The 26,421-nt window shown below is 43.4% G+C and overlaps 1 protein-coding gene across 1 annotated transcript in view; it reads left to right on the forward strand.

The window, feature by feature from the left end:
• Window positions 1-1,616: 1,616 nt before the first annotated feature.
• Window positions 1,617-26,421, forward strand: part of SIRT1 (sirtuin 1) — a 500,675-nt gene continuing 475,870 nt past the window's right edge. The window contains exon 1 of the mRNA XM_078643204.1: window positions 1,617-1,916. Within this exon, the coding sequence (XP_078499330.1) occupies window positions 1,670-1,916 (247 nt within the window). The 5' untranslated portion in view covers window positions 1,617-1,669. The remainder of the gene's footprint in view (window positions 1,917-26,421) is intronic.

A 26,421-nucleotide genomic window follows, 5' to 3' on the forward strand; every position in this document is an offset into this window, starting at 1 on the left:
AAGAAGAATGGTCGCTTGGTGGTTGGTTCTGGGACACCGTCAAAAGCTGGGGCTGGAGACTGCTCACCATTATCCTGATTCCCGTAGTTATAATATGTGGCCTATGCTTAGGAATTCAATGTTTGCCACCTATGTGTTCTTTATGTGCGAGTTGTATTTTTCCCAAAACTGTGGACATTGGAAGCGAACATATGAGAGCATTGTATGATACCGAAGTTAGGAATTTGATGAAAATTGACATTGAGTAAAGCAAGGTGGCTAGATATGTTGAAAAGGGGGGACTGTTGAAAGTTGGACTAAGACCGTCAACATTATCGGCGCCCTCTTGCTCTCCTTAACCTTTTTGTGCGCGTAAAACAGCCGCCATTTTGAACACCATGGCTTCCCTGCTCCCGCCGAGAGCCAGCGCGCCTCTCTCCCACTCCTAGCTTCACCGGCATCCCCCCGCATACTGACAACCCCCCTGCCTGCACCTGCCGCGAATCATAAAACCCCTCTTCAGCGCTGCTCTGCCCCAGGCCCTCTTCCTCGTTCCCAGCGCGACACCTCCCTTCTTCCCATTTATGATCCCCGGCCCTTTGATGCAAACCCCCTTTTCCCCGTGTGCCCGTTCGTCTTCCTCGTTCCCAGGCCGACACCCAGCTCTGCCGATTCTGTTCCTTGCCCCTCCCCGTACAATAGAAAGTTCCCCCCCAGCAAGGGATCCCCGGGTTGATCAAAGCCCCCGCCCTACGAGACCCGATCAAACCCCACACACTCCGTGAATCGGCGGAATATCCAGCTGCGCGATGATCATCACCTGTTGTGACCGGGGCGGGGACTTCCACTGTAACCTTGCGTGGGAACGGGCTGGGAAAGGGGGGGATTCTGAGGATGTCTTTCCGTACATCAAAGTATCGACGAGAATGTGTTACATGCAATAAACAGATAAACATGTGTATAAGAGGCCAGGCCTCAGGGATGCAGTTAGAGCACCTCAGAACGATACCTTCTGTCCGTTTCGTTGTGTTCTCCTCCGGAGAGAATAAAAAAACCTTGTTTCCTGCCTTCCAGTCTCCAGCGCCTGCCTCTTCAATAGTTTAACTTCTTTGTGGGTTCAAGAGGCGACACCGCCGGGCAATACTTAAGGATCTTATATTCTGGTTGGTAGCGCCCCCCAATTATTTTCTACATTGCGTGATACTTGGCAGGTCCGCAATAGGACTCGCATTGCTGAATGTTTGAGCTATTGGTGTTGCATTATTATTAGCAATGCTAATAGCTCAAACTTAATGCGAGACCTATTGCATTACAAATGCTTGTTTAATACAGCGCTGCTGTGTAACATGGCTTAAAGTAAACAAAAAAAACGCTATGGCGGGTCATAGCGCTTTGTTTTCATTTACTTTAAGCCACTGCACACAGGCTGTGCAAAATCTATAAAAAAACGTTGACAACGCCCCTATTGCCTTTGGCAGTGCTTGTCCCCGCCCCCCGCAAAGGTGCGGAGTCTCACCACGAGCCTCCTGTAAACACAAGCCCAGCTAGCACGAGTCACGTGATGACTTTGTTGCTGGCTACGTCATGGTGCCGCCTGTGGGGCGTTTCTTAGTGGCGGAGGGAGCATCACGTGACCATGTTTAAATCTCACCCTGGTTCGCTATTTAGTTGTGGGGACTGGTGACTGCAAATGGCGGATGAGCAGCGCGGCCCCAACCAGCAGAGCAGCCCCGAGAAGGGCCTCAGGGGTAGCGGGGAGCCCGTGGCCAAGAGGTCCCGAGCAGATCTGGTCATCAGGAGTACTGAGGAATCTTCGGGAGCTATAGGTGCGTGTTTGTCACGCCGGCTGCAGGCGAGCGAGGTTCCTGACAGGGGCACGTCTGCCACCCAACACACAGAGCCATCGGAGGAGATAGGCCAGGCCCCTGAGCTGAGAGGTGAGCAGGATAGTAAATACTTCCAAGTTTACTCCTTTTTCCATGTCCAAGTTTTTTATTTACACGGCTGTACGTGTCGGTGTATAACGTCACGTGTAAAATAATCACGTGAACTTGTGTTCATGCGTACTCTTGCAGACCTGTCAGTGCGAAGTCTCCGGAGGTGGGGTAGTAGCAGGGCTTATAAACGGAACCGTTGTGACCAGATCGCAGGCCCGGCAGTAGTTAAAACTGACTTTCAAACGCGTCTTTTCATATCCTTAATTTTACAGGCATAAACATTGACCGATTTCTCGAGGGCCTGTAAAAACTCCCAAGGATGTAAGCCATTTATCCCATATTAACCCGTCACACGTTCTATTTCATCCTGCATTTCCTAAACGTTTTTGCTTTTTGCAGGTGTTCCTGTAGTTTTTCTCCTTCAACTTAAGACACTTGCACAGCGCGTGAGTTGAGAGTGAATGGATATTCATGGAGGTGCTTCGATTGAGAGTTCAGAAGTTGCGGTAGAAGGCAGTGCGAGTCTCTCACGGTGCCTGTTAGTGGTTCATTAGTATCGTCATACTACACCACCTTCATCCAGCCCTTGACTCCTCTGCAGGTTGGGCAAATGTGACTACCATTTTATGTGAACGTGTTGCAGAGGTGCGCAGCTGTCAAAATATTGACAGCCCAAGGAAAAGAAAACGTGTGTGTATAGGTGATTAGTGTGTGTGTGTATAATGGCAGGGCATGTTGATGAGGTTGTAACTGAAAAAAGTACTTGAGGGAGGAGATCACATATGATATGCAGATAGTGAATTTAATATAGCTGTTGGTCGCAAAAGAACATAAGGGTCTAACAGAATGTGAGATTACAAAAGAAATTGGTTATGGTTAATAATCGTTATTGCTTGATTAATAAAAATCAAAGCATCGTCACATCTCATAATATTAAAAACTGTGCAGATTGATAAAAAATCGTTGCAATCAAAGCATCTTCCCATCACATAAAAAACTTTACCATATATACTATTTAAACATTTACTAATATAATCAAACCACCGTACATCAATAATTACAACATATTATTGCACATGTTACATTTTAAAGTGACAGCATGCGCAACATACTATTTCCCTGTATATAACGACAAATCTAAAATACACAAAAAAAGTAATTAGTTTCTACAGCGGAATAATACACATGTTGCATTTCAAAGTGCTACCGTGCAGTAATTGCAACAACCATCATATTAAAACAATGATAAAGTGCATCAAAGGTTACTGTAACGGTGAAACTTCTATTGTTCATTTCCTAAACGTGTTGCATTTTTAAAGTGCTAACGTTCAGTAATTGCAACGACCATCATACTAAGACAATAGTAAATTGCATCAAAAGTTGCTGTATCAGTGGCTCTTCTATTACTACATTTTTAGCTATCACCCTAGCAACATAATCATTATGATATAAACAAAGTAGAACTATTAGGTTCCAAATCCATTAAAATAGTGGAGCTCAACCTTATTATATCAGACATTTTACAACTGCCATAACACTTTTTACCAATTGACATAATAACAGAATCGATTCAGCAGATAGTGACATAATTAAAGCTTGACGAGCTGATCTAACCCCGCTCATCAAAATATGTGATTTCAGAACTGTACCTCGGAAGTTAATGAGCTTGGGGCACACACACACTATATGTACTAGTATTTCCTGTGGCCATCCACATAGTCTACAATTAGAATCTGGTCACTGCTTGATCAATGGTTGCATGCCCTCCTTTGTTGGATTTATTCCCGTACGTAACCTTAAAAACATATTTTTAAACTTTGCTGAAAAAAACCAGTCATATACGGCTGAATACGCAGGGATTGGTATGAATTAATCACGTACCATGCATAATTTTTCTCTACTAATGAATTTTTTTCCAGTTTAAGCGATTCAGCTTTGATAATTTTTTTTTTTTTTTGTAAGATGATTGGGCATTTTCAGATCTTGCAGTGCAATTTGCAGACCAATATCTCTTAGAGAGGTTAAAATATAAGATCTCCATTTAGCAGTATAGGGAGACGTATCTATTCCTTGCCAGCAAATGTTCCCTAAGGATACAGGGACTGATGAGGACAAAGTGACCATACATTTTAGAAAAGCTCCTTTTGATACCAGGCATTGTCTCTGGAGCCCAAACTCTAATCTTATTCCCGCTTGACACCCTGAACTGGCAATCCCAAAAGTTGCTTTGAAGACCTTGACTACCAGTAGATCCAGGACATTCGCATCTTTCTCTCTAGTAATAGGTGAACCATATATGAGGGTTGGTTATATTAGCTTTAATTACTTTAAGAATAAAGTCATATGATTGACAATTCAAAATTTTTTTTGGGGGGGGATTTTTTTTAAACATTTAAAATCATGACTCCAGGTCACAGTCTTGGCCTTTGATCCTAAAAATTAAATTTAACGGATACTCTATTATCGAACACCACCCCTAAGTATTATACGTCTTGACAACTTCAGTTGTACCTGCTCTGGCCTTCCATGAATTAAAGTTCTGTTTAACCGTACCAATTTTCATCACTTTTTTTTTTACATTCAGTTCAAGGCCATTATGTTGTGTATAGTTATGAAAGGCGGAAAAAAGTCTTTGTAGGCCAAAAGGAGTATGACTTTTTTTTTTTTTTGCAGAGTTTTATATAGCGCGAACTAGACCCGAACCGAATCAGGTATCGGAGCGCTTTACATATTTTCCAGTTACGTTACATTTTCAGTTACTTTCATTTTTTAGGCACGAGGAGATTAAGTGATTTGCCCAGAATCACAGGAGGTTTTGGCGTCGTTACCGAGACTCGAACCCAGATCCCCAGGTCCGAGGTCGAGCGCCCTAGCCGTTAGGCCAACTCCTCCCCCCACTCTCTGACTTACGAGGATAGTATCATCCGCATATTGGAGTTAACTGATTTGTACCCCCCCTCTACATCCTAGGAACATGCCCATTAATAGCATCCAAATGCTGAGAAACATCTGATAAAAATAAATTAAAAAGACAGGGAGCAAGAACACAGCCCTGCTTTAGGCCATTATATGTTTTGATTTTCCTTGATAAGGAATTGCCATCACTCATCTTGACTTGAACCCAAGTATCAGTATACAGTCAATCTGTCAAATTCACTTTCTTCGGTTAATTAAAACCATAAAAGCATACTACAAAATACATTATAAAATAGTTTACAACAATATTAAATAATCATAATCATCACAACCTATCAAAGACATAGTTAATTCATCAAAATACACATTAAAAGGAAGACAATTTCATGGAATTTCTGACAAGTGATGCATGTTATTAGCAAATCTTCCTTTCCTCTTTATCCTGACAGCTGCAGTAAAAAAGCTAGCTATATTAAAAATTTCCCAAACATAATTTAACATTTTCAAATAAATAAAAGCCGGTCTTGCCTGAGTAAAACCTTTACCTTTTAAAATCGGTATTATAAACCGATTACGAATGTGCAGAAAATATTCACAAAATGCATGGATCCCTGAATTGAAAAATTGGCACAGGTGTATACATTAAGGTCCTCCAGCTTTTTCCATCCCTTCGGTTAGACAAAAAGCAAGTGTAATTGATTTAATCTAAAACGAACCAATCGAAAACAATGATGCTGGTTAGACACTATGGTTAAGTTTGGCTCAATCATTAAGGAGGTACATATCAACTGATGAGCCCGAACAAGCGGTTTACTTAACTCCATCCGCTCTCTGTCACTTTGGGATATCTGAACATACATATTTTTGGCCCACAGTTTATCAGCTTTTTGCAGGTTCTCTGGGGAGGTAAAGAGCTCAGGTCTCCCTAAATAGGTTGCAGTCCTTTTGACATGATTTAACCATGGGATACTACTGGCCAGGTCAAGAGTCAAACCATCATGAATACTAATGTAGTTAATTTCCAACCCCGGATTTGTCCAGATACTTATCTATTTGAGCAGCGGTGCCATTCCTATAGTATCCGTTAAGAAACCTATGCCCATTTCCGGATGAATAATATAGGTGGATGTCGATGATGGTACGGGTAGCAAATGTCTTAAAAATTTGTTTTCCACTATTTGGACATTCCCGGCATTCCTGTAGCCCCAAAGCTCAGAACCATAGCTCGCAATAGCTAGACATTTAGCCCTGTAGATATTTAACATCGCTTGTATGGGCTTAGAACTCAATCTATGGGCAAAATATAAAACCGCAAGAGTTGATCTTGCCTTTATATTTCTTTTGGCCTGCATTTGTGGGATCCAAGAACCCCTTTCATGAAACAACACTCCCAAATATGAGAATGACGTTACCCGCGTAAGATTGTTGCCCTCACAATAATGGCTCTTATATTTCTTTGGCTTGGCCCCCATGATCATAATATGGGACTTAGAGAAGTTTACATCCAAGTCCAAGGACTTCATGAATGAGGCAAAAGTAGTTAAAAGATGCTGTAGGCCATTCGCCGTTGCAGCTACTAGAGCAGCAGCATCATCATATAGGAGAGCCGGGTTTAATCTCTCTCCTATGCGGGGAATGTCCATGTAGCACCCGATAGGACTGTTTCAAGGTTGTTAATATATAGGGTAAATAAAGAGTGGGGCTAAAATACAGCCCTGTCTCACTCCTTTGATTATACGGATGCTACGTAATAAGTTGCCTTTTTGATCGAATCGTACTATGGCACCCAGATCTTGATGCAAATCCGCCAAAAAATGTAAATTTTCATCTAGTCCTAGTTTCAATAGTAAATGCCATAACTTGGAACTATTCACTCAGTCGAAAGCCGAAGAAAGGTCCATAAATGCTAGATGAAGTGTGCCCTTCTTCGCAATTGTATATTTTACGGTCAACGGGAGCAAGTGCAGGCACTGCTCTGTTGTAACTCTCCCCTTACTAAAGCCATAATGAAGATTAGAGAGGATGTTCGCGTCATTTAGCCAGTCTGTAAGCTTGACCAAAACCACTCTACCTAAAACATTCACAGCCGAATCAATCAAAGAAATTGGCCTAAAGCAGCGCGGGTCATTTCTTAAACCCTTTATAAAAATTATTATTATTACTGATAGCGACCAGGATTATGGCAAACCAACTTTACAGGCTTTATTAAAAACATTAGCTAACAATTTAGACCAGAGGGGTATATTCGTTATGAAAAGGTCGGCCGGAATCCCATCCGTGCCGGGGGCTTTATTTTTGGACATTAGGGCTATAGCCTTTGCTAGTTCGCTATCTGTAAAAAGTTAAGTAATATTTCTTACTCACGTAGATCGAGTCCCTGGGTTCACTGTCTCCCTGGTCCCCCTATTTAGCTTTAAAGTGGTTAGACCAATCCTCTTAGGAAATATTACACTCCAATAAACGGCCTTTACTGTCGGAGAAGAAAGGTCTATTCACTACACTCCAGAATTTAGCACTGTTTTGTAACACATCAATTGACGTTAATTCCATAAAAGCATGTAAATGTGGGATTCTTGTAAAGCGCACTGTTACTCTACCCGAGTGTCCTGACCGCTGGGGAACCCGTCCTGGTTTTCCCTGTGAGATGGTCCCTTTCTGGGTATCTCCAGGGTGAAACCAGGCATCCCCGGCGTCTGTGGGGGGCCGTTGTAGAAATGAGGCAAGCTTAATGCCCAGAGTTGCCGAGTGTGTTCCCTGGTTAGAGTAGGCACTGAGGCGAGAATTATCGAGTCCGTTGACCCTGCCGCGTCGGGACTTGAACCCTGCCCTGCCGCGTCGGGACTTGAACCCTGGTCCCGGGCCGTTCTCTGCTTACAGGTCTGCCGCCTCTAACCAGTGAGCCACACCACTCCAGCATCATTTCTAATCTCAGTTTTACGAATATTAGTAGCTAATTTATAATCTTTCCTACATTCAGCAATAAAGATGTTATCTTGTGGACTATTTTTTTATTGCACCCATTAATTTTTGGTGTGCAGCTGAGCAACCATGATCAAACCACCTTTCCCATTTAACATATATTCTTTAAGGGGGTACGAAAGATTTTTAGACCCTTGCCTGCTATTTAATCGTATGCACTTAGGACACTCATCTCCTGCTTCACCATCACTGCACAACTCCATTTCTGGGCCAACTTTTTAAACTAGCTCATTACAAAAATCTGCTGGGATAACCATAATCCATTTCAAACTACGGCCCTGATCTGTGCTTAATTACTGCTGTGGAAGCCCATTTGGTAACATCGAAATGAAGGCCAATTACCCTTCCCCCACCCCCCCCCCCCCCCCCAAAAAAAAATCAAATGAATGGGGTTGTGGTCGCTAAAGTGAGACCACAAGGCTGTATAATCCTTAACAAATGATTCCAGGGCGGTATTTATAAAGATATAGTCGATAGTTGTATAGTTTCCCCTCCCTTTTAATGTTGGAATATCATCTGTATCACTTAAGCTAGATGGATATGAAAGACCCAGATCTTCTATGACTTGCTCCAAGTATTCGCCTTGTGAAGTGTGTTCAAAGTGTGGCTCGGCAAACCTATCGGGCCCTAAACAGTCAGAGACACCATATTCCTTATAACATAAATGTATATTAAAATCCTCTAAAAAAATAACCGCATAAGGTGCTGAATAATTATCCCTATAATCCTCCAAGTAGGTCTTTAGGTTGAACATATGTTCTGTGACTGTAATTCTGTCAAATGAATTATAAAAATTCACAATAAAAATTCTACTAGAGTTTACAGGAACAATCTCAACAACTAAACAATTTTCTAATCCTGTGTCTTGCTGTCGATGACTTCCCGAAACCTTTAAGGCAATCCGAGTGATCAAACCCCCTTTCGACCTTCCCATGGTAGACGGTCTAGCTGGTTCAAAATAAGATGTAAAACCATCAATCCATAGTGAGCTATCTTCTTCCCATGATTCCTGAAGCCCAATAATGTCATAGTCTTTCAGAAAAAGAAACCAATTGACGTCCTCCCTTTTATTTCTTAGCCCTGCAATATTCCAACTAAGTATTTTTACTGTGTCCCCTTGAGGCAAAAATTGAGGGATATTAGATGTATGCTTCCTCAGTATGTCTATCCCCTCCACCCGGGTAGGTGAGACGGTGATTAGTCAGTTATTACCATCCAAGTGTGAAAGTGCGTCATATTTATTCGTAGTTTCCAGCCCACTAGTAGTCGGACCAGCTCCACTGAGACCCCATGTGGTTAAAGGGATTGTGGAAATTCCACCAGCTGAACGTTGGGCTTCTGTAAGGGAGGATCTATTATCCAGTCTTTGTCTATTGCAAAACCTCTCGGGTAATTTAGGTGGATGGAACGCCCCCAATAGGAGAGCTTTAATTCCCACAGTGTGACCCATCTGTTTATCTTCAAAGAGCCAACATGCTACGTTAACTTTATCAAAATTAACCACCACACAATCTCCCTCAGTATTTTTAGGGCAGTGACCAACCCAGTCAACACGTCTTGCCATTATAATATGGGAAGACGCCATAAATCCGCCCTCGGAATATCTAGAGCACCAAGATTTTACTGTACGAATTAGATCTTCTGTAGTTTCCTTTGTTTTTACCTTAAGTTGCGGTACACCAGTAAGAACCGCAAGTAAAGGAGTAGATTCCGGGAGCAAGTGAATCCCAACTTGAATCATCAAACCACTGGAGTTAGACAGATTGACCTTCATGTTGATATCCTCTCTCCTTTGATGTTCTATGTTGCCCTGCTGTGTTGGATTACTACTACCTTCCTGGGGGTGATCCATATGTTTCCGGGGGTCAGGACCAGACATACTCGGACATGCTACTCTTGCTACACACCCACTACCCAGATTTGTGTTGCCATTTGGGTTACTATTCCTAGAAGATACTTCACGCTGACCGTTTCTACCATTTTCATATTTATTCTCTTTTATAATATTCAAACGTACCCCACCCACCAATTTGTTCTTAAGATATGACGATTTCTTCATGATTCCATCCACCCCATATTTCATACAATTAATTAATTTCATTTTCAATGTCTCAAATAGTGTCAATATGGGTCAAAATGGTATCCATAGAAGTGTCCCTGGGTGTAACTCCAATAAGGGCGGCGGGTCTCGTTATAGGATGTAATGGATTACCAGTGGAGCAAGGACTTTTTTTAATGAGGCCTCCCTTAGTACCCTTTGCACCTTTCTTTCTTTTTTTCCTTGTGTATCTGAATACAAAAGAATAATAGCCTTCAACAATTTCCTTGAAATGCCCCGATCTAACAATTTTTTCCATAACAGCTTTCGTGGCACAGTCGAAGGCTGCCTTTAGATCAATAAAAGCAATATATAAATTTTGTTTGTTTAAGACCACCCGCTCCGCAAGTAAGGTTAATGCCAACAGGTTAGTAGTGGTGGATTGACCTTTCCGAAACCAGTATGTTTAATGGAATAATGCTTTACTGCGTTGCCCAATTTTCCAATTCTATCAACAGAGTGGAAGCAAACACCTTTGCATCAACATCAGTTAACGAGATTAACCGATAATTGGCGGGATTTGCAACCGGAACGCTTTTATAAATGGGCTGCAGTACGCTACCATTCCATGATTCTGGCACAATCTCCAGTATCAACACTTTCCTGAATAAATTAAAATACCAGCCCACATATCAACATTGGCTCGGAACAGGGCATTAGGTAGCCTATTAGGTCCAGGGGCACCTATGCACGAAGCTCACTTAGCAGGGTCAATACTTGATTACAACTCAAGACTTCTAAATCAACGTTTGGATCAAGACTAGATTCATTGCTTTGGGCTGTGGTAGTCAAATCCTGACACTCGCACCTCCCTAAATTAGTTGTTAATGTGCTATTTTCCTTGTATCCAGTCCACATATCTGGTTGATTTACCATCTGGACCAATGAGCGGTACAGATTAGCTATAAAAGTTACCCAACTGGCTTCTGATATATTTACACAACAGGGCTCGACAAATTCACTCGACCGCTTGCATTTGCGAGTGAGATTGATTAAGGACGAGCTATTTTTAGGTCCTACTCGCCCTTTCTGGCGAGTAGGAATACAAACTTGACACTTGACCTCTGCCTCTGAAAGCAGAGGAAATGTGACAAGATAGGAAGATTTAAAGGCATCTTTATTGCTCACAAAGTAAATGAACAATAAAAATGCTTTTAAATCTTGTTAACTTGTCACATTTTCTCAGTTTTCAGAGTTTTAGGTCAAGTTCATTTAAGTTTGGTCGAGGAGATTTTGTAGTTTACTAGACCTGCAGGTCTAGAGCATTTTTTATGATTCGTCGAGCCCTGCACAAAAATCCCTACAGCCTTCCCTTTCAAGCTTGATAATAACTACCCAAAAATGTTTTGCATTATATTCCTTTGAGTCGGATAATAGACTATTCCAAAGCCCGATTTGATATTTGAGTTTAGCTTTCCAGACCTCTTGTTTATAAGTATTTTAAGTTCCTTCAAGTTTTATTTATACACAGAATAGGTCTGATAAAATCTGAGTATATGCCACTCGAACAGCTCTGTTAAGTGATTTCTTCAGTTTAAAAAGCTTAGGGGGAAACCATATTTACTGGGCGTTGAAATGGTTATTAATTTTGCTTGCCTTCGGGCCACAAATTTCCCCACGAGTGACGTTGTAATAAAGTTCCATTACTGATCATATACATATCACCCTGTACCCCCTGTTCACATTCCTTGATTAGTGCCTTAGGCAGGGTTCTTCAATCTGTGGGGCGCGCCCCCCTGGGGGGGGCGCGGCACCATCCCAGGGGGGTGGCGCGCGCTCGTCTCCGATCTTCCCTTTGTGCCCGTTCCTTTGTCTGGGTGATTCTCCCAGGAGGGGGTTGGTTCATGGAGTTGATGGCTACGGCTGCGGTGCGAGGCGGGGGGTCTCCTCTGCTAAAAACGAAAGCAAACAAACTGACACGCTTTCAGTTTTAGCAGAGGAGACCCCTTGCCTCCCACTGCAGCTGAAGCTGTCGACTCCGTGAATTGGCCCCCTCCTGGGAGAGAAGGTTTCCGGAGAGGTTTTGAGGCACTTGCAGTCTGCATTAAAAAAAATATGTTCGAATACGTGGGCAGACGATTCTGCTTCCTTTCTGCATAAGAGTATGATTGGTGTCTTAAATGTATTCTAACACACTGTAGCCATTATAGGCCTTATGACAGATATTTTGCACTTCAGTAAATACAGGGCAAATCATTGTGGTGGTATGAATACAGGATGAATCTGTTTGCTCTATTATTTGCCACCTTTGTTTTACGTAATGGACAAAAACGTATGTGCTCCAAACTAAGGGGCTTATTTACAAGGCCCTTGCGCCACTTTTGCGTCATTTTAACATGGGAAAAGTGACGCAAAAGTGGGGCAAGGGGCTTGTAAATCTGCCCCTAAACCTTTATCCTCCAGCACAAAACGGAGCAAACTGGTATGACGCAATTTTTGCTCCATTGACATAACACAAAACACAGAAAACAAACGTTCTCCACTGTTCAAATACAAATGATGCGGTTAAATGTGGGGAGAAATCAGTTGGTTTTATTAAAGTAGCACGAAATTAACAAAATCAGTTTGCCTCATGTTTTAATATAAGAATGTTATTCAGGTTTCAGGACTTATTTTTAAATTGTTTCTCACCCATCTAAAAAAATTCTTGGCAGGAATGTCTCACGCTTTTATGGGACCTGGGCATAAAATTTAGTGGGGCCTCCTGACTATTGGGCACAGCAAGCTTAACAAGGAATCTTAACTATTTTCCAATACTATTTCTACCTGCAACCTTTACGTAGGTGCACCGTTCCTTTTCTAAGCTAATTTTCTCTCACAATGAAGACTCACCTCTTCCCTACACCTCTCTCGCAGTCCCTTTATTTTCCTTACATTTGCACAACACCCTTTCACTTCACTCCGCATTGTTGTCAAGTGTGACACCTTCTATCGATCCTGGCTTCTTAGCTTATATCTCTGTGCATTATAATAATTGTATTGTACTTTGCTTATTAGAAATATAGGTATAAAAATCTCAGCATTCAATATGTTGTTGGCTAAATAGCCAGGGCTTTAATGAGGGTGTCATAAATGAAACATGACCACGTACACTTCCCTCTTAACTCTTCCATACATCACACACTCACTATGTCTGCCACCTATTTTCCGGCCCTCTCCCATGCACCTATCACATAATACGCACTGGACAACTCTCCTCTCTGTGGGTCTGAACATTACAATAGATTTGGGCAATGAAAGCATGAGCTCCTTCTCAAGTAGCCCCAAGTCGATAGATTCTGTCTTGCATATCCCTGGTTCAGTATTTCATGACAGAGCATTGCCACAATTGTGCAGGGCTAGAGGTGGGCACAGGTGGGCATTATCATGCCAGGGTTTCCCACAAAATGGCAAGATTTACCATTATTAAGGTAGCAATCCAGGACACAGTCCTCCATATATAGAAATACCGACCATCCTACCCACTGACACAGTTGCAGCAGTACCACCAACCTACCCACAGAAGCAGTTGCACCAGAGCCATTCAAGTCTTTGGCTCTTATTACAAAGAGCTCTTCTCAGAAGGGAGAGAAGGTTTCCGGAGAGGTTTTGAGGCACGGGCAGGGTGGGCTCTGGCCCAGGGCACTAGCCTTTCAAGGGGGTGGGAGTAAGGGGGGGGGCGGGAGTCCTTCAGTTATTTTGGGAATGGAGGAAGAGGTTGCAATCCGGGTTTGGGCCATGAATCAGGACGTGGGCTCTGGTCTGCGGTCCTCAACTCTTGAGGATCTTTGTGTGGGCACCGAAGTGTTGGTGTTCAGGGATGTTGGTCTGCAGATTCGAATTTGAATCAGCAAATGTGTGAGGGATGTCGGGTGGAGCCGGCCACCAGACGTCCGTTTTGTTGCCAAGTGGGTGAATAGATGTATGGGTGGAGTGGTGGATGTATGGGTGGAATGGTGGATGTGTGGGTGACATGGTGGATGTATGGGTGACATGGTGGATGGATGAGTGAGGGGTGGATGGATGAGTGAGGGGATGGATGGATGGATGGGTGAAGGGTGGATTGAGGGATGGGTGGCTGGGTGAGGGGGGAATAGAGAGAGAGGGGGAGGATGGATGGATGGATGAGTGAGGACATGGATGGATGGATGAATGATTGGCAGAGTGGATGGGCAGGTGTGTGGATGGGTGAGGAGAGGAGCATGGAGATGGATGGGTCAGAGAGTGCATGCATGAGTGGGGGGGAGGGTGGAGAGCGGGAGGGATGGATGGATGGATGAGTGGGGGGTTGAGTGGGTGGACGGAGGAGTGACTGGGTGGATGGATGAGTGGGTGGTGGGATGGCTGGATGGGGTTGAGGGTGGGTGGTTGGGTGGATGAGTGGATGGATGGATGGGTGGAGGAGTGGATGGATGGGTGGAAGAGTGGATGGATGAGTGGGAGGATAGCTTGGGTGAAGGGGTGAATGGTTGGATGGATGGGTGGACGAATGGGTGGAAGAGTGGATGGATTGGTGAAGGGATGGGATGGATGGATGGATGATGGATGGATGGGTGAGGGGGTGGATGGATGGATGGGTGAGATGATGGATGGAGGGATGGATGGGTGAGATGATGGATGAGGGATGGAGGGATGGATGGTGGATGGGTTTGCAAGTGGTTTAAGGGGTTTGGATGTGGATGGGGCACAGATGGAGGGACGGAATGAATGGTGGGGGAGTTGGTGGATGACAAGGTGTACATGATGGATGGGGAGGGTTGTGATGACTTTCTTTGCTTTCTTGGTGCCATGGGAGCTGTGGTTCAGAGTGGGAGGTATTTGAATTGTTTGGCTGCTCCCTTGCCTATGTGTTACTGTTCTGTATTCTATGTGTGCTCATGTGTGGGATCTATGCATCATGCGTGTGACATTTTGTGTGACGTCCAGCTGCTACTTGAATGCGGGCCCCCATGGGCAAGGTCGGGTTCCATGTTTTGGGTTCCGCTTGGTGAAGCACCCATGGTGTGCTCCCTATAGTGGGTTCATCATTGCCGTCCTCCCTTTGGTTCACTTGTGCATGGTGCTTTACATCTTACAATGTATTTGTTTATTTGTTGGGGAGTTTGTGAGATTGGGTTCTCAGCACTTGCGGTGTTGAAGACTAGGTACCGTTCAGAACTGGATGTGGAGCACAGCCTGAGGATGGCAGTGGCAGGGATCCACCCACAGATTGAGAGTCTAGGTGTGGCTGGGCACCGGCACACCCATCACATTCATGTTGGTGGTGGTGTTGTTGATCTGTGTCCTGTGTAAGGCAGGGCATCCTAGTGGGGAGAATGTGCACACATTTTGTCTTGGAGGATTGTGTTTTGAGCTGTGTGGTATGACTCTGTCGTTTCACCACACCCACTCACAGGCCTGCAGTTTGCTAGGCACTCTTGTTGTGTTGAGCATTGTTTGCCGGATATGGACCGTGGTGTGCGCGTGGCAGGCGATCATGTGCTGTGCCGGACTCCCGAGGTTTCTGTTTGGTGGTGGGGGCCCAACATCTGGGGGAATTCAGCTGGGGGGGCTCAACCTGGAAAAGTTTGAAGACCTCTGGCCTTAGGTGTTTGTGTAATTTCCTCCTCTTTAGCTAAATGCCATACCAACCTCTTTAGATTATACGCAGAGTGTGCCATATTAGGAAGTTCATTAGGTTTTGAATGAAACTTCACAAAAAAGTTACATTTCACAACCTGGAGGTTATGATAACTTTCAGGACGGGCAATTACAGTATAATCGGACATATTTGGTCTTAAGTTGTCTGATATAAATGTATAATCAATAATTGATTCTTGTTTAGATTTTTTAAACGTGGGATTGAATCTAGATTTTTCTTTTACTGGCTGACCCCGGCCTCAGTCATAATGTCGATATATTCTTTTGCAAGTCCATCAGTCTTAAACAGTTTTCACTGGAGAACCTAATTAGTTGCATATTAAAGTCACCTTAAACTACTAAGGCAGCATCTGGGTGCTGGATTATTATTTCATTTATTTATAAAGTTTTTTATATAGCGCGAACAAGATCCCGAAGGATATCAGAGCGCTTTACAATATGATGGGAGGAAGAACATAAATGCAATGTCAAAATCCGGTAGAGAGAAAGAAAAAAAAAAGACTGGAATGGTCGCAGAATGCGGGACAATTGCGCTCAGGAGGGTAATGCAGTAATCAGGTGTACACGGGCAACAAGGGGGGGGGGGTCACATTGTGCATTAAAGAAGATCTGTTACAAATGAAAGTACCATGATAGTGGGAACAATGTCAACGAGCAAGTGAGCCTATCCATCTTTTGGTAAGAATTTGTTCATAAGGAATCGTTTAGCTTCCAATTTGAAAGCCTTCTTTGAAGAGATTCTGTGTACTTCAGGTGGAAGAGAATTCCATATCTTTGTTGCAGTCCCGGAGAAAGCTCGGTGACAAGTTTTTGTTTTTTTGTTTTGTTTTGTTAAGGATGAGTGGTTTCAAGAGGAAGGTAGTGGCGCTTCTTGAGGCTCTTAAACCACAGGATAGTTCAAGTTTTTGCGCAAGGTACCTGGGAGTATTGAAGTGAAGGGTTTTCTACACCAGAACTGCAATCTTTAACTGAATTTGTGCTTCATAGGGCTGCCAATTGAGAGATTTTAGCACTGTCGATATATGTTTGTATCGTTTGGTGCCTGTGACCAGTCTAGCCGCCACATTCAGTGATGACCTTAGTGGAGCCAGGGTGTATTTGGGAAGGCCACAGAGGGTAGCACTGCCGTCGTCTAGCCTTGGTAAGACAAGTGCTTGGACCACCTGCTTGAAATCATTTACGGGAAGGGAAGGTTTGATATTTCTGAGTGACCTCAACAAATGGTTTGCTCCCTTACATACACTGCTGATATGATTTTTCATATTTAGGTGCTTGTCCATGGTGACTCTGAGAGATATGGCTGAGTCTATGATGAGAGGAGTGCAATTGAAAGCAGTGCGGTGACTCAGCCATGGGTCTAGCTTGGGGATGTGGTACGGAGGGAAGATGAGCAGGAATTCCGTTTTGGAAGTGTTAAGTAGGAGATGGTTCTCCCTTAACCAATTTTGAGTAGACGTTAGGGTATTGTTGAGGGAGAAGATGTTTTCCAGGGATGAGAGTTTCAAATAGAGTTGCATGTCATCCGTATGCATGTGGAAGAGAATGTTCATGGAGTTTAATGAATTCGCGAGAGGTTCCAGGAAAAGGTTGAAGAGGATAGGAGATATGGTAGACCCTTGGGAGACCCCCATGAGTACAGGAGAGGGCTGGGAGAGAGATTGGTTTGCCTTGACTCTTTGTGATCTGTGACGTAGGAAAGACGAGAAACATTGTAGCACCTGATCAGCAAAACCCATTCTATTTTTGCAGGATAGATAGGAGGTTGTCCTGATTAACCATGTCGAATGCAGAGGACAGGTCAAGGAGAATCAGTAGGCAAGATTTTTTTTTTTTTTTTGTCAAGCCGTTTTAAAATGTCATCCATAATGTGAGTGAGAGCCGATTCGGTGCCCCTTCCTAAAACCAGTTTGATGCTGGTTTAGGAGTTGATAATTCTCTATGTGAGCACAAAGTTGAGATTGAACACATTTTTCTAGAAGTTTCGCTAGGGTGGGAATGTTGCAAATGGGACGGAAATTATTGAGATCCGATTTGTCAGTGGTAGTTTTTTTTAGAATAGGTGATACCTGAGCTTCTTTTAGGCAATTTAGGAATGTGCCTTGTGGAAAAGAAGCGTTTACTATCCTTGACCAGGTGGGGATGAGTGCATTCTTGATTTCTTTGAAGATGGCAGGGGGCAACGGGTTACTGAAGTAGCACGTCAGTCCCCATTTTGGACGGCCTGACTTATTAATTCTCACTGTCGGGATATTGTATTCATTAACACCTTGACCGTGGCGTGAATTCCGCCGTGGTGCTGGAGAATTGATGAGTGGGTGGGGTTCGGACGGCCCCCGGCAGTCCTCCGCACATGCCCACTGTGACGTCGGACGGCCGGGGGCTGTCCGACACATGGAACGGGTTAAATCCATGCAAAGGAGTAATTTGTTCGCACCATATTTCTTGAAATAATAGAAATGTAAATGAATTTAAGAATAATATTGGGATCAGACAGTAAAGGGGATCAGTCCAGGAGCATATACTTATTTGTTTTGCGTTAGCATTTGTAGCTACGAACATTCAATTACTATCTCTTCGGGGCACCATTGCCAAAGTTACTGGAAGTCAAGACCAGTCCTCCATTTACACATTATTTTTAGGTAGCCACTCACAGAGCCGACCCCCTGTTTGGGAATTGGTAATCCACAGACCAGAACTACAAGATTGATTAGTCCATGGGCCCGCTGCTCCTCTAAGTACTGGATTTAGCTTCTTACTTTCAACTGGTTTACTACCTTTATCCGCCTTAAAGGCTAATACCTTCAGAATCGGGGGATATCGTACACTAGTCTAAATCTCAACCTTAATGCTGCATTCCATAAAATACAAACTTGATCCTAAGATCTTAATCTCACTTCACAAGGAGCACAGGGGGAGAAAAAGGAGGAGACTGCCCCCCACTCAAAGCCTATTTATACAACAAGAGGCTCCTCCTACTGGGCACATCACCTATGAAAGTGACTCTGTGGGAACATCAACTTTTCTTGTTTCCCTTTTCTAAGGAATTCATTTATCCAGAAATGTCACTGTGTCCAATTTCTAAAAAACATGTATTGCCAACCAGTTACCACCATCAAACCCCACATTCCATCCAGTGAGAAAAATGTGAGGAGCGAGAGAGAGCACCTCACGGAAGAACCGCCAAAAGGGGTTACTGGCTGACGATTTACCAGTTTACCCACTTATCATCATCGGTAACTCTCTCTCACTCTAGACACTAGCTAGACACTCCAAGATGGCCGCCATATTGCCGCGCTGCGCCGCCTGCAGCCTACAGCTACACACGGATGTGCGCGATGGGCGGATGTGACGTGCCTGGCTGGTTAAATGATCCAGAAAACGCTACACCCGCAGTCGGTGCTCCTTTAACGCCAGTGGGACGCGGCAGCGGTAAGGAGGTCTAGTACCAGGAAGGGCGGGCTCTCATTATTTGCGCTGTGCACCGTGGCAGTCTGGAAATTCGACTGTCTGACTCGGGGGGGGGGGGGGGGGGTGGGACTCGAGGGTTGTCCCCGTTTTTTGGCACATCGTGTTTATTTTGAGTTCACGCATAGATCATCTGATAGAGATCTGATGGTGGGAGATTGATATGGGTGTCATGCATACATCCTTTTAAATTGCACAATCGCACACCATGAGAAAAAGACATTCATCTAGAGATTTTATTGCCGGGCCAATTTGTCTTGCAGTGATAAGATAACTGTATCCATTATCACTCATACTAAGTGAATACCTGCTATTGTTCGGTTACTGTGTAACTGGAATTTAAACGCATTGAAATGTGCAATCTTGTGTGTCTCTCTTCCCTGGCATACGTGTATAGAACCCTAACAGTGCAGTGGGTGTTTGCAGGGAAACGTGATCGATTGACATGGTGACCCGGACATGAGGTGTGCTCGTATGTTGGCACATTGCCACCTCGAGGTAATTGTGTTTCAAGTGACTGGTGTGTAACTACATGCAACACATCATGATCATTGTTGCCCTGTACAGCTTCTGTCGTTTTGTTTTTAAGTTTGTCTGTCTACCATTGTTTACCACTACAGGTGTCGTATTGAAAGACACCATGAAATGAATGAAAGGATACACCCCTACAAGCCCTGATGAAGTTGCGCCATTTAACAGCAACGAAACATGTTGGCAATTGAATAGTAGGTTGGTTAAAACATAAACCAATTTTAGTTTGATAATAGAATAATAATAATCCACATTTGTAAAGCGCACAATCACCCGTAAGGGTCTCTAGGCGCTGGGGCCCGTCGGGAAGATTAAGCGAGCTATTGCCCAGAGTCACATGGTGCTGGGCTAACCTGCCGCCGGAGCTGGGGATCGAACCCTGATCCCCAGATTCCAGCGTCAGTCGCCCTGGCCGCGGCGCCACACCTCTCCCACTAGGCTCACAGCCCAGAATAAAGGTCATAGTGGCTAAGTGAGCTTCTCAATTTTATTGTTGAGAATCACTTTTTGTTTTCTCACGAGGGGTGTGTATGTAGACTTGTGCACAAATGGGAATTATAATTTTTGTTCCTGTGGAGTGAATTGATGTGTTGACTACACGTTCTGTTTCTTTCCTTTCTTCTTCATTTCATGAGTGAGAGAGAGTTACCGATGATGATAAGTGGGTAAACTGGTAAATCATCAGCCAGTAACCCCTTTTGGCGGTTCTTCCGTGAGGTGCTCTCTCTCGCTCCTCACATTTTTCTCACTGGATGGAATGTGGGGTTTGATGGTGGTAACTGGTTGGCAATACATGTTTTTTAGAAATTGGACACAGTGACATTTCTGGATAAATGAATTCCTTAGAAAAGGGAAACAAGAAAAGTTGATGTTCACACAGAGTCACTTTCATAGGTGATGTGCCCAGTAGGAGGAGCCTCTTGTCCTAAGATCTTAATAACAATATCATTTGAGGACCAATTTGTATTAGTAGACTCTCAGAGTTGTGGGCTGTTCTGTTTAAACTGTACTGACACCAAATCAGTAGATTTAATGAATGCTAGTTCAGAAATATTTGACATTATTTTCAGAAATAATCTCAATCGGAGTCTATCATAGGACCCCTGGGATTCATACAGGGGATGCATTACTAGTTTAATATCCCCATTTCTATAATACGGTCTGCAACATAGGGAGCTTAATATACCTGATTTACCATCATTTGATAAAGCTCTAACATTTCTACTGTACTTGACCGATTTAAGGTATCGACAACTTGTTCTTTGGGCAAGAACCTAGTCCCCTGGTGTTTATTGTCCAACCTAGTCTCCCCTTCCTTACTAATACCTACCACGTCTGGTTTTATTATGCCATTGGGGTTGGGAACATAATTTTTACTACCATTTGCGAATCCCTGCTCATTGCACCTCAGTGATGACAGCAAAACTATAGAAGATTCCCCACCTGCTACAACACCATCCTGAGGTAAACATTTCTTAATAGCTGGTTTAAATATTGGATAATAATCTTTAAGAGGCTTAGGGGGAAACCATATTTTCTGGGCGTTCAAATGGTTCTTAATTTTGCTTGCCTTCCGGGCTACAAATTTCCCCATGAGTGACGTTGTAATAAAGTTCCATTACTAATCATATACATATCACCCTGTACCCCCTGTTCACATTCCTTGATTAGTGCCTTAGGTGTTTGTGTAATTTCCTCCTCTTTAGCTAAATACCATACCAACCTCTTTAGATTATACGCAGAGTGTGCCATATTGGGAAGTTCATTAGGTTTAGAATGAAACTTCACAAAAAAGTTAAATTTCACAACCTGGGGGTTATGATGACTTTCAGGACGGGCGATTACAGTATAATCAGACATATTTGGTCTTAAGTTTTCTGATATGAATGTATAATCAATAATTGATCCTGGTTTAGATTTTTAGGTCGAGCTATTAAATCCCGCTGGGATTAATTAGCTCGACCCTATAGCAGGGGAACAAACTCTCTTGACCAAGCGGATTTCTCCGCGGATTTCTCACAATGCATGTTAACTCTTGAAGCGTGACGCTTCTCCAGCGCGCGCTTCGCCTCGCACACCACATCAAAGGCTTCTGCTCCCCCTCACTCACACCCCATCCCCATATGCTCCTTCCCTCCCTCCCACTTGCTGGCTCCCCCGCCCCCCCACCAGGCTCTTGAAGCGCGCCGCATCGCCAGCGCTTCCCTCTCACTCGCTCACTCCCCTTCTCCCCCGCCCCCCACCGACTTGTTTTCTTTGTAAACTTTCACATGCACGAGCGCCACGCTACATGTTTTAGTGCGGTGCCCTCTTTTGTGCTTATTTCAGTTTTTTACATTTTCCACAGCCTGCCGTTGTTCTCTCCCTGCAGCTGCCAGAGGCAGCCTGGCATGCAGCAGTACCATGTCGAGTTCCCCCAGTGACAGGGACTAATACGGATCCAGCCGCTTTTGCTTAATACCTTCCAAACACCGGCGACTGGCCTACTTCTACATAGACTGCGGGTCCCCAGCGCTTTGCCGGCACATCTACACAGCCTCCTGTTAGCCAACAGCAACCCCTATGCCGGCCTCCAATAAGACATTCCAAACGCATTTGGAACAGAAAAGTGTAAAGTCTACAGCCATTTACATTTTTTATAAATTCTTACTCCTCTTTGGGTTAAAGAAAAATCTGCACAGCCTAAGGACAATTTAATATTACATAACCGCACCCGAGCCAGCAAAACGCAGCGGAATGAAGCTCCGCAAACCAGCTCCAAACTGCTTGTTTATCTACATTTCACTTTGACTGTTAGCTTTAACTGCTGATTTCTAATCCAACCTTAGCTGTTCATTTACTTAAAAATAACCGAAATCCTTCTCCTAAAGTGTTTTTTGTTTCCGACTGATTTCCTTTCTTTCTTTATCATAACAAGCGGCAAGCCCTTTGAAAGCACAACAACAAACCGTAGGATGCAACATTTAAAACTTGCTTTTTTGACACATTTTTCCTGTGCAGTACAGTTTATTTAGAAGAATTATGCCTATTATATCATCGTGGAGTCCACGTCAAAAAAGCACACACTGCTTCAGAGTTTACGTGGTAAAATAAGTAAGCACAGTATGTTCACTATATGGTATGCATAAAAAATATCTCCGTATACTTCATGCAGCAAAGACTGAAATAATTACAAAGAACCCATGATGGCGCTCAAAATTCAAACTAGCATTCATTCAGAAGACTGATACGGAAATTAGCTCCGCGAATCAGACGGTGCAGCATTTGGGCATTAATCTGCATTAAGGCCCGGTAGCTTTATTTTTTGCAAGACTACATTTCAGGTGTCTTCGGGGCTCACAACGTAGAGAAAAATATAGTGCTTTCAGAAACACAGAAAAATATAGCGCTTTCAGAAACACTGAGGGGAATGCCATTAACAAACTCGTTATTATGTAAAAATGTACCTTGTCATTTTTTGTATCTGTGAAAGCTATATTTGTTAAGAGGTGTCTGCTTTTCATCCGTTCCCCCTCACTCCTGTTTTGTTTTCCCCATCCCTTTGTTCACGCCTCCTCCCGTTCTCTGTGTTTTCCATCCTCCCCCTCCCGTTCTGTTGCCTGTGCGCTTCTCTCCTGCCCCCTCCATGATGCCCTTGTTTTGAGCTGCATTCATTTCCTGCTCTTTTGGACCGGTTTGACTTGCTAAATCGGTGATTAAGTGTCGCCTCATGCTGACTTGTGGATCCCGACTCTGACACAAGTCCATCTTTACCAGCCCCCCTTGGATAACTTCGAAACAAAAGTTATTGCATATTGTTTTCTGGACATTTTTTACACAGTCTGTAAATTATTTATACATGTGTCCTCCTTTGGGCTATTTTTTTCAGCGTTTTGGTACATTAAGACTGCACCAGCAAAATTAAACATGCACTAAGAATCTCTCGAAGCATCGTGGCACTCATTTATAGCTTTTTTTTTTTTTTGCAGTTTTATGTGGCACAAACTCGACCCGAAGGAATTGGAGTGTTTTACATGAACACCAGTTGCATGGTTACGCCAACAAAATGTGCATTTTTCTGCGCCCACTGGTGTGCATTATTCTGTCCATATTAGTAGAATGGCGGTAATGGGAGCGCTGAGACGCACACTTTGCCAGATATTCCAGAGTCGCCTCTGCAGGGGGCTAATAGATATGCCATTTATGAGAACATACACAGTGATAGGAGACCTGTGTTTGCTGCATGGGTGATTTAGTTTAACAAGCATTGGCAATGCAATAGGTCTCGCATTTGCGAGAGTTTAAGCTATTGGCATTGTAATCAACAATGCCTTTTATTTAGGTTTTAAACCAACACGTAAATAAAAGGCATCGCCATAGAGAGATGGCAACACAGCAACAGCATTTGAGGAGCAAGGCTACTGTAAACAAGCACGGTAGGCTTTCACTTTCGTCCAGAAACAAGCTCTCTGCATTGCAGTGGTGGGGGGCTGGGCGGGGGAGCGGCATCCTTTGAAGTCTGATGCTGAGGCACAGACAAATGGTGGTGTGTTATGTGGCTGGCATTATGTGTGCACGCGCATAGATCACATGAACTGTATGCAATCCGCAGCCGTTTTGGTAGACTGTTCTTTTCCGCTTACTATAATCTCGCCGGAGCAATGCGCAAGTGCATTGCCTCAGGCGAGACCTAAAAATCGTGGATGGCTCCTTTTTATACGTTTTGTTGTCTGGAATGTTATTTGGAAGTAAAATATGTTTTCCGTTTAATTTTTCTTTGTGTTTTTATTGGTGTGTGACAATATAAATGATTATTTTGTTATGCTAGTTTTCGTATCTTTTTATTTTAGTGTGTTTTAACATCCGTTTTGGCTATTTCCGGGTCAGAGTAATTCCATTGAAAGAGTTGTAGGACTTCTTTTTTCGTATATTTAAAATTGAACTTTTGTTGTTGTTGGTAATAGTTGTGTATTATACTGTTTATGTGAAAAATTAAGATTTCTCAATAGTAGTATAATTTATGTTAAGTATTTTTTTCATGTTTGTATATTTTTTGTGGTGTTTATTTAATATTTTTAAATGTTGGTTAAATGTATGTTAACATGTAAATAAATTAGTTTAGATTAATTTAAGTTTTATGTTTGTATGTATATTGTGCATTTTGGAAATGTTTATTAAAATTATAAAGTAAAAAATAAATATTTTTGAAAAAGTACCAGAGTATTAATTTTGTTACCTGGTTATTTCTTTTGAGCCATTAGGTAATTGCATTACATAATGTGTTATAAAATAGTATGTGTTGTATTAATTATTTTAATAAATTAATATACGTTTAATTATTTAAATTATTAGCACGAGTTTACATTTTAATACTAGAGTATTTTAATGCTTGTGTATTATTTTTTATTATTTACGTTTTAATACACTTCCCCACAAAAAACCCTGTTTTCCCTGCATCCCGCTCCAGGATTTTATTATAAAAAATATATATATTGCGTTCGAAATGTGTGCGTTATTGTAGTATGTGTTGTAGTGGATCAATGAATTTAATATACTACACTACATTTGCGTTGTAATGGTAAGCGATGTAATGGTATGTGCGTTGTATTTGTTTGTGTTGTAACGTCATATATTCGAATAAGCCCCCCTGTCTTTTTCCCTTACGTTGGCACACAATGGCTGCCATGCGGCAACGCAGGAACTCTTGCGCCATGATGCAAGGGTGACTGTGTTGCGGAGTTAATTGATGCTGTGGCTCCATCTCTTCTTGAGACGTCTGCAGGTGGGGCTGCACTAGTGGAGGGCGGGAATGAACCAGTTGGCCATCTTGGAGTGTTGTTCGCCTGGTCTTTTCTTGAGGGGTGCCATGGTGTCGGCACAGTTGGAGATCCATCGGTGGAGGTAGCGCGCTGCTGTGTTTGCGTCTGTAAGCGTTGACGGAGTGGTGGTGCTGAGGGAGTTTACAGAAAGTTCTTTGGTGGCCTTGATCCAGCTGCGACAGGAGGGGGCAATGATGACGATAATGTAAGGTGGGTGTGATTAAGGCGTGAAGTAAACCATGCTGGTCGGTGCAGGAGAATACTGTGGTGTGGCTGTAGTTGGAGTTCCTGCTGGCGGAGAAGATGGGCTTGAACCTGTGTCAGGCTATGGGGGTTGGTGCGGTGACTAGCTGCTTGAGTCCAATGTTGGCGAGGTTCCTTAGGACGGGGGTGGTATTCTTTTCTCTAGGGTTGTCAGGTGGAACTTGAGGTCTCTGACTAGGATGCAGTCGGTGGATGGGAGAGTCTGGTGTGCGATGAAGTCAACAGTGGCATTGGTGAATATGGGCTCATGGCATGGGGGGGCCTGTAGATGAGGGTGCGGCAGAGGATGGTGTTTGGATTGGTCCCTTTCCGGAAGTGGAGGTGTTCCATGGTCACCGTCTGGTCATTAGAGTGCTTGGTCAGTCGGAGTGTGCTTTTTTTGGACAATGGCCGTGCCTCCTCCTGGGCGCTAGTGGAAGTGCGTGCAGGTGAATTTGCAGCCGTCGTTGATGGTGATGGCGCTGTCTGGTCTGGAGCAGAGGTTGGTCCAGGTTTCTGTGAAGTAGGCGACTTCTGAAGAGGTGGTGTTGAGGATGTCCCAGATTTCCTTTGCGTGTTTGTGGAGGGACCACATGTGAGAAGTTGGCCTGGCATATGCTGTCCACTATTCAAGTGGGCACCTTGCACCAGTCCAAACGACCCTTATTGATGGTAGGTTTAAGACCACCTTTATAGAAAGCTATCCTAGTGCTAGCTGTGGAAAGCAGCCTTCAGGCTAAGTCTTGAAGGAATGTAAAGCAATTTGTTTTACCAGTATAATCTCATGAATGACCAAATGAAAGGAGAACCACAACAGGTATATTTAAAATATATATGGATTTATTCTAAACACATA

The sequence above is a fragment of the Lissotriton helveticus genome, chromosome 5_1, assembly GCF_964261635.1.
Source record: "Lissotriton helveticus chromosome 5_1, aLisHel1.1, whole genome shotgun sequence".
NCBI lineage: Eukaryota > Metazoa > Chordata > Amphibia > Caudata > Salamandridae > Lissotriton > Lissotriton helveticus.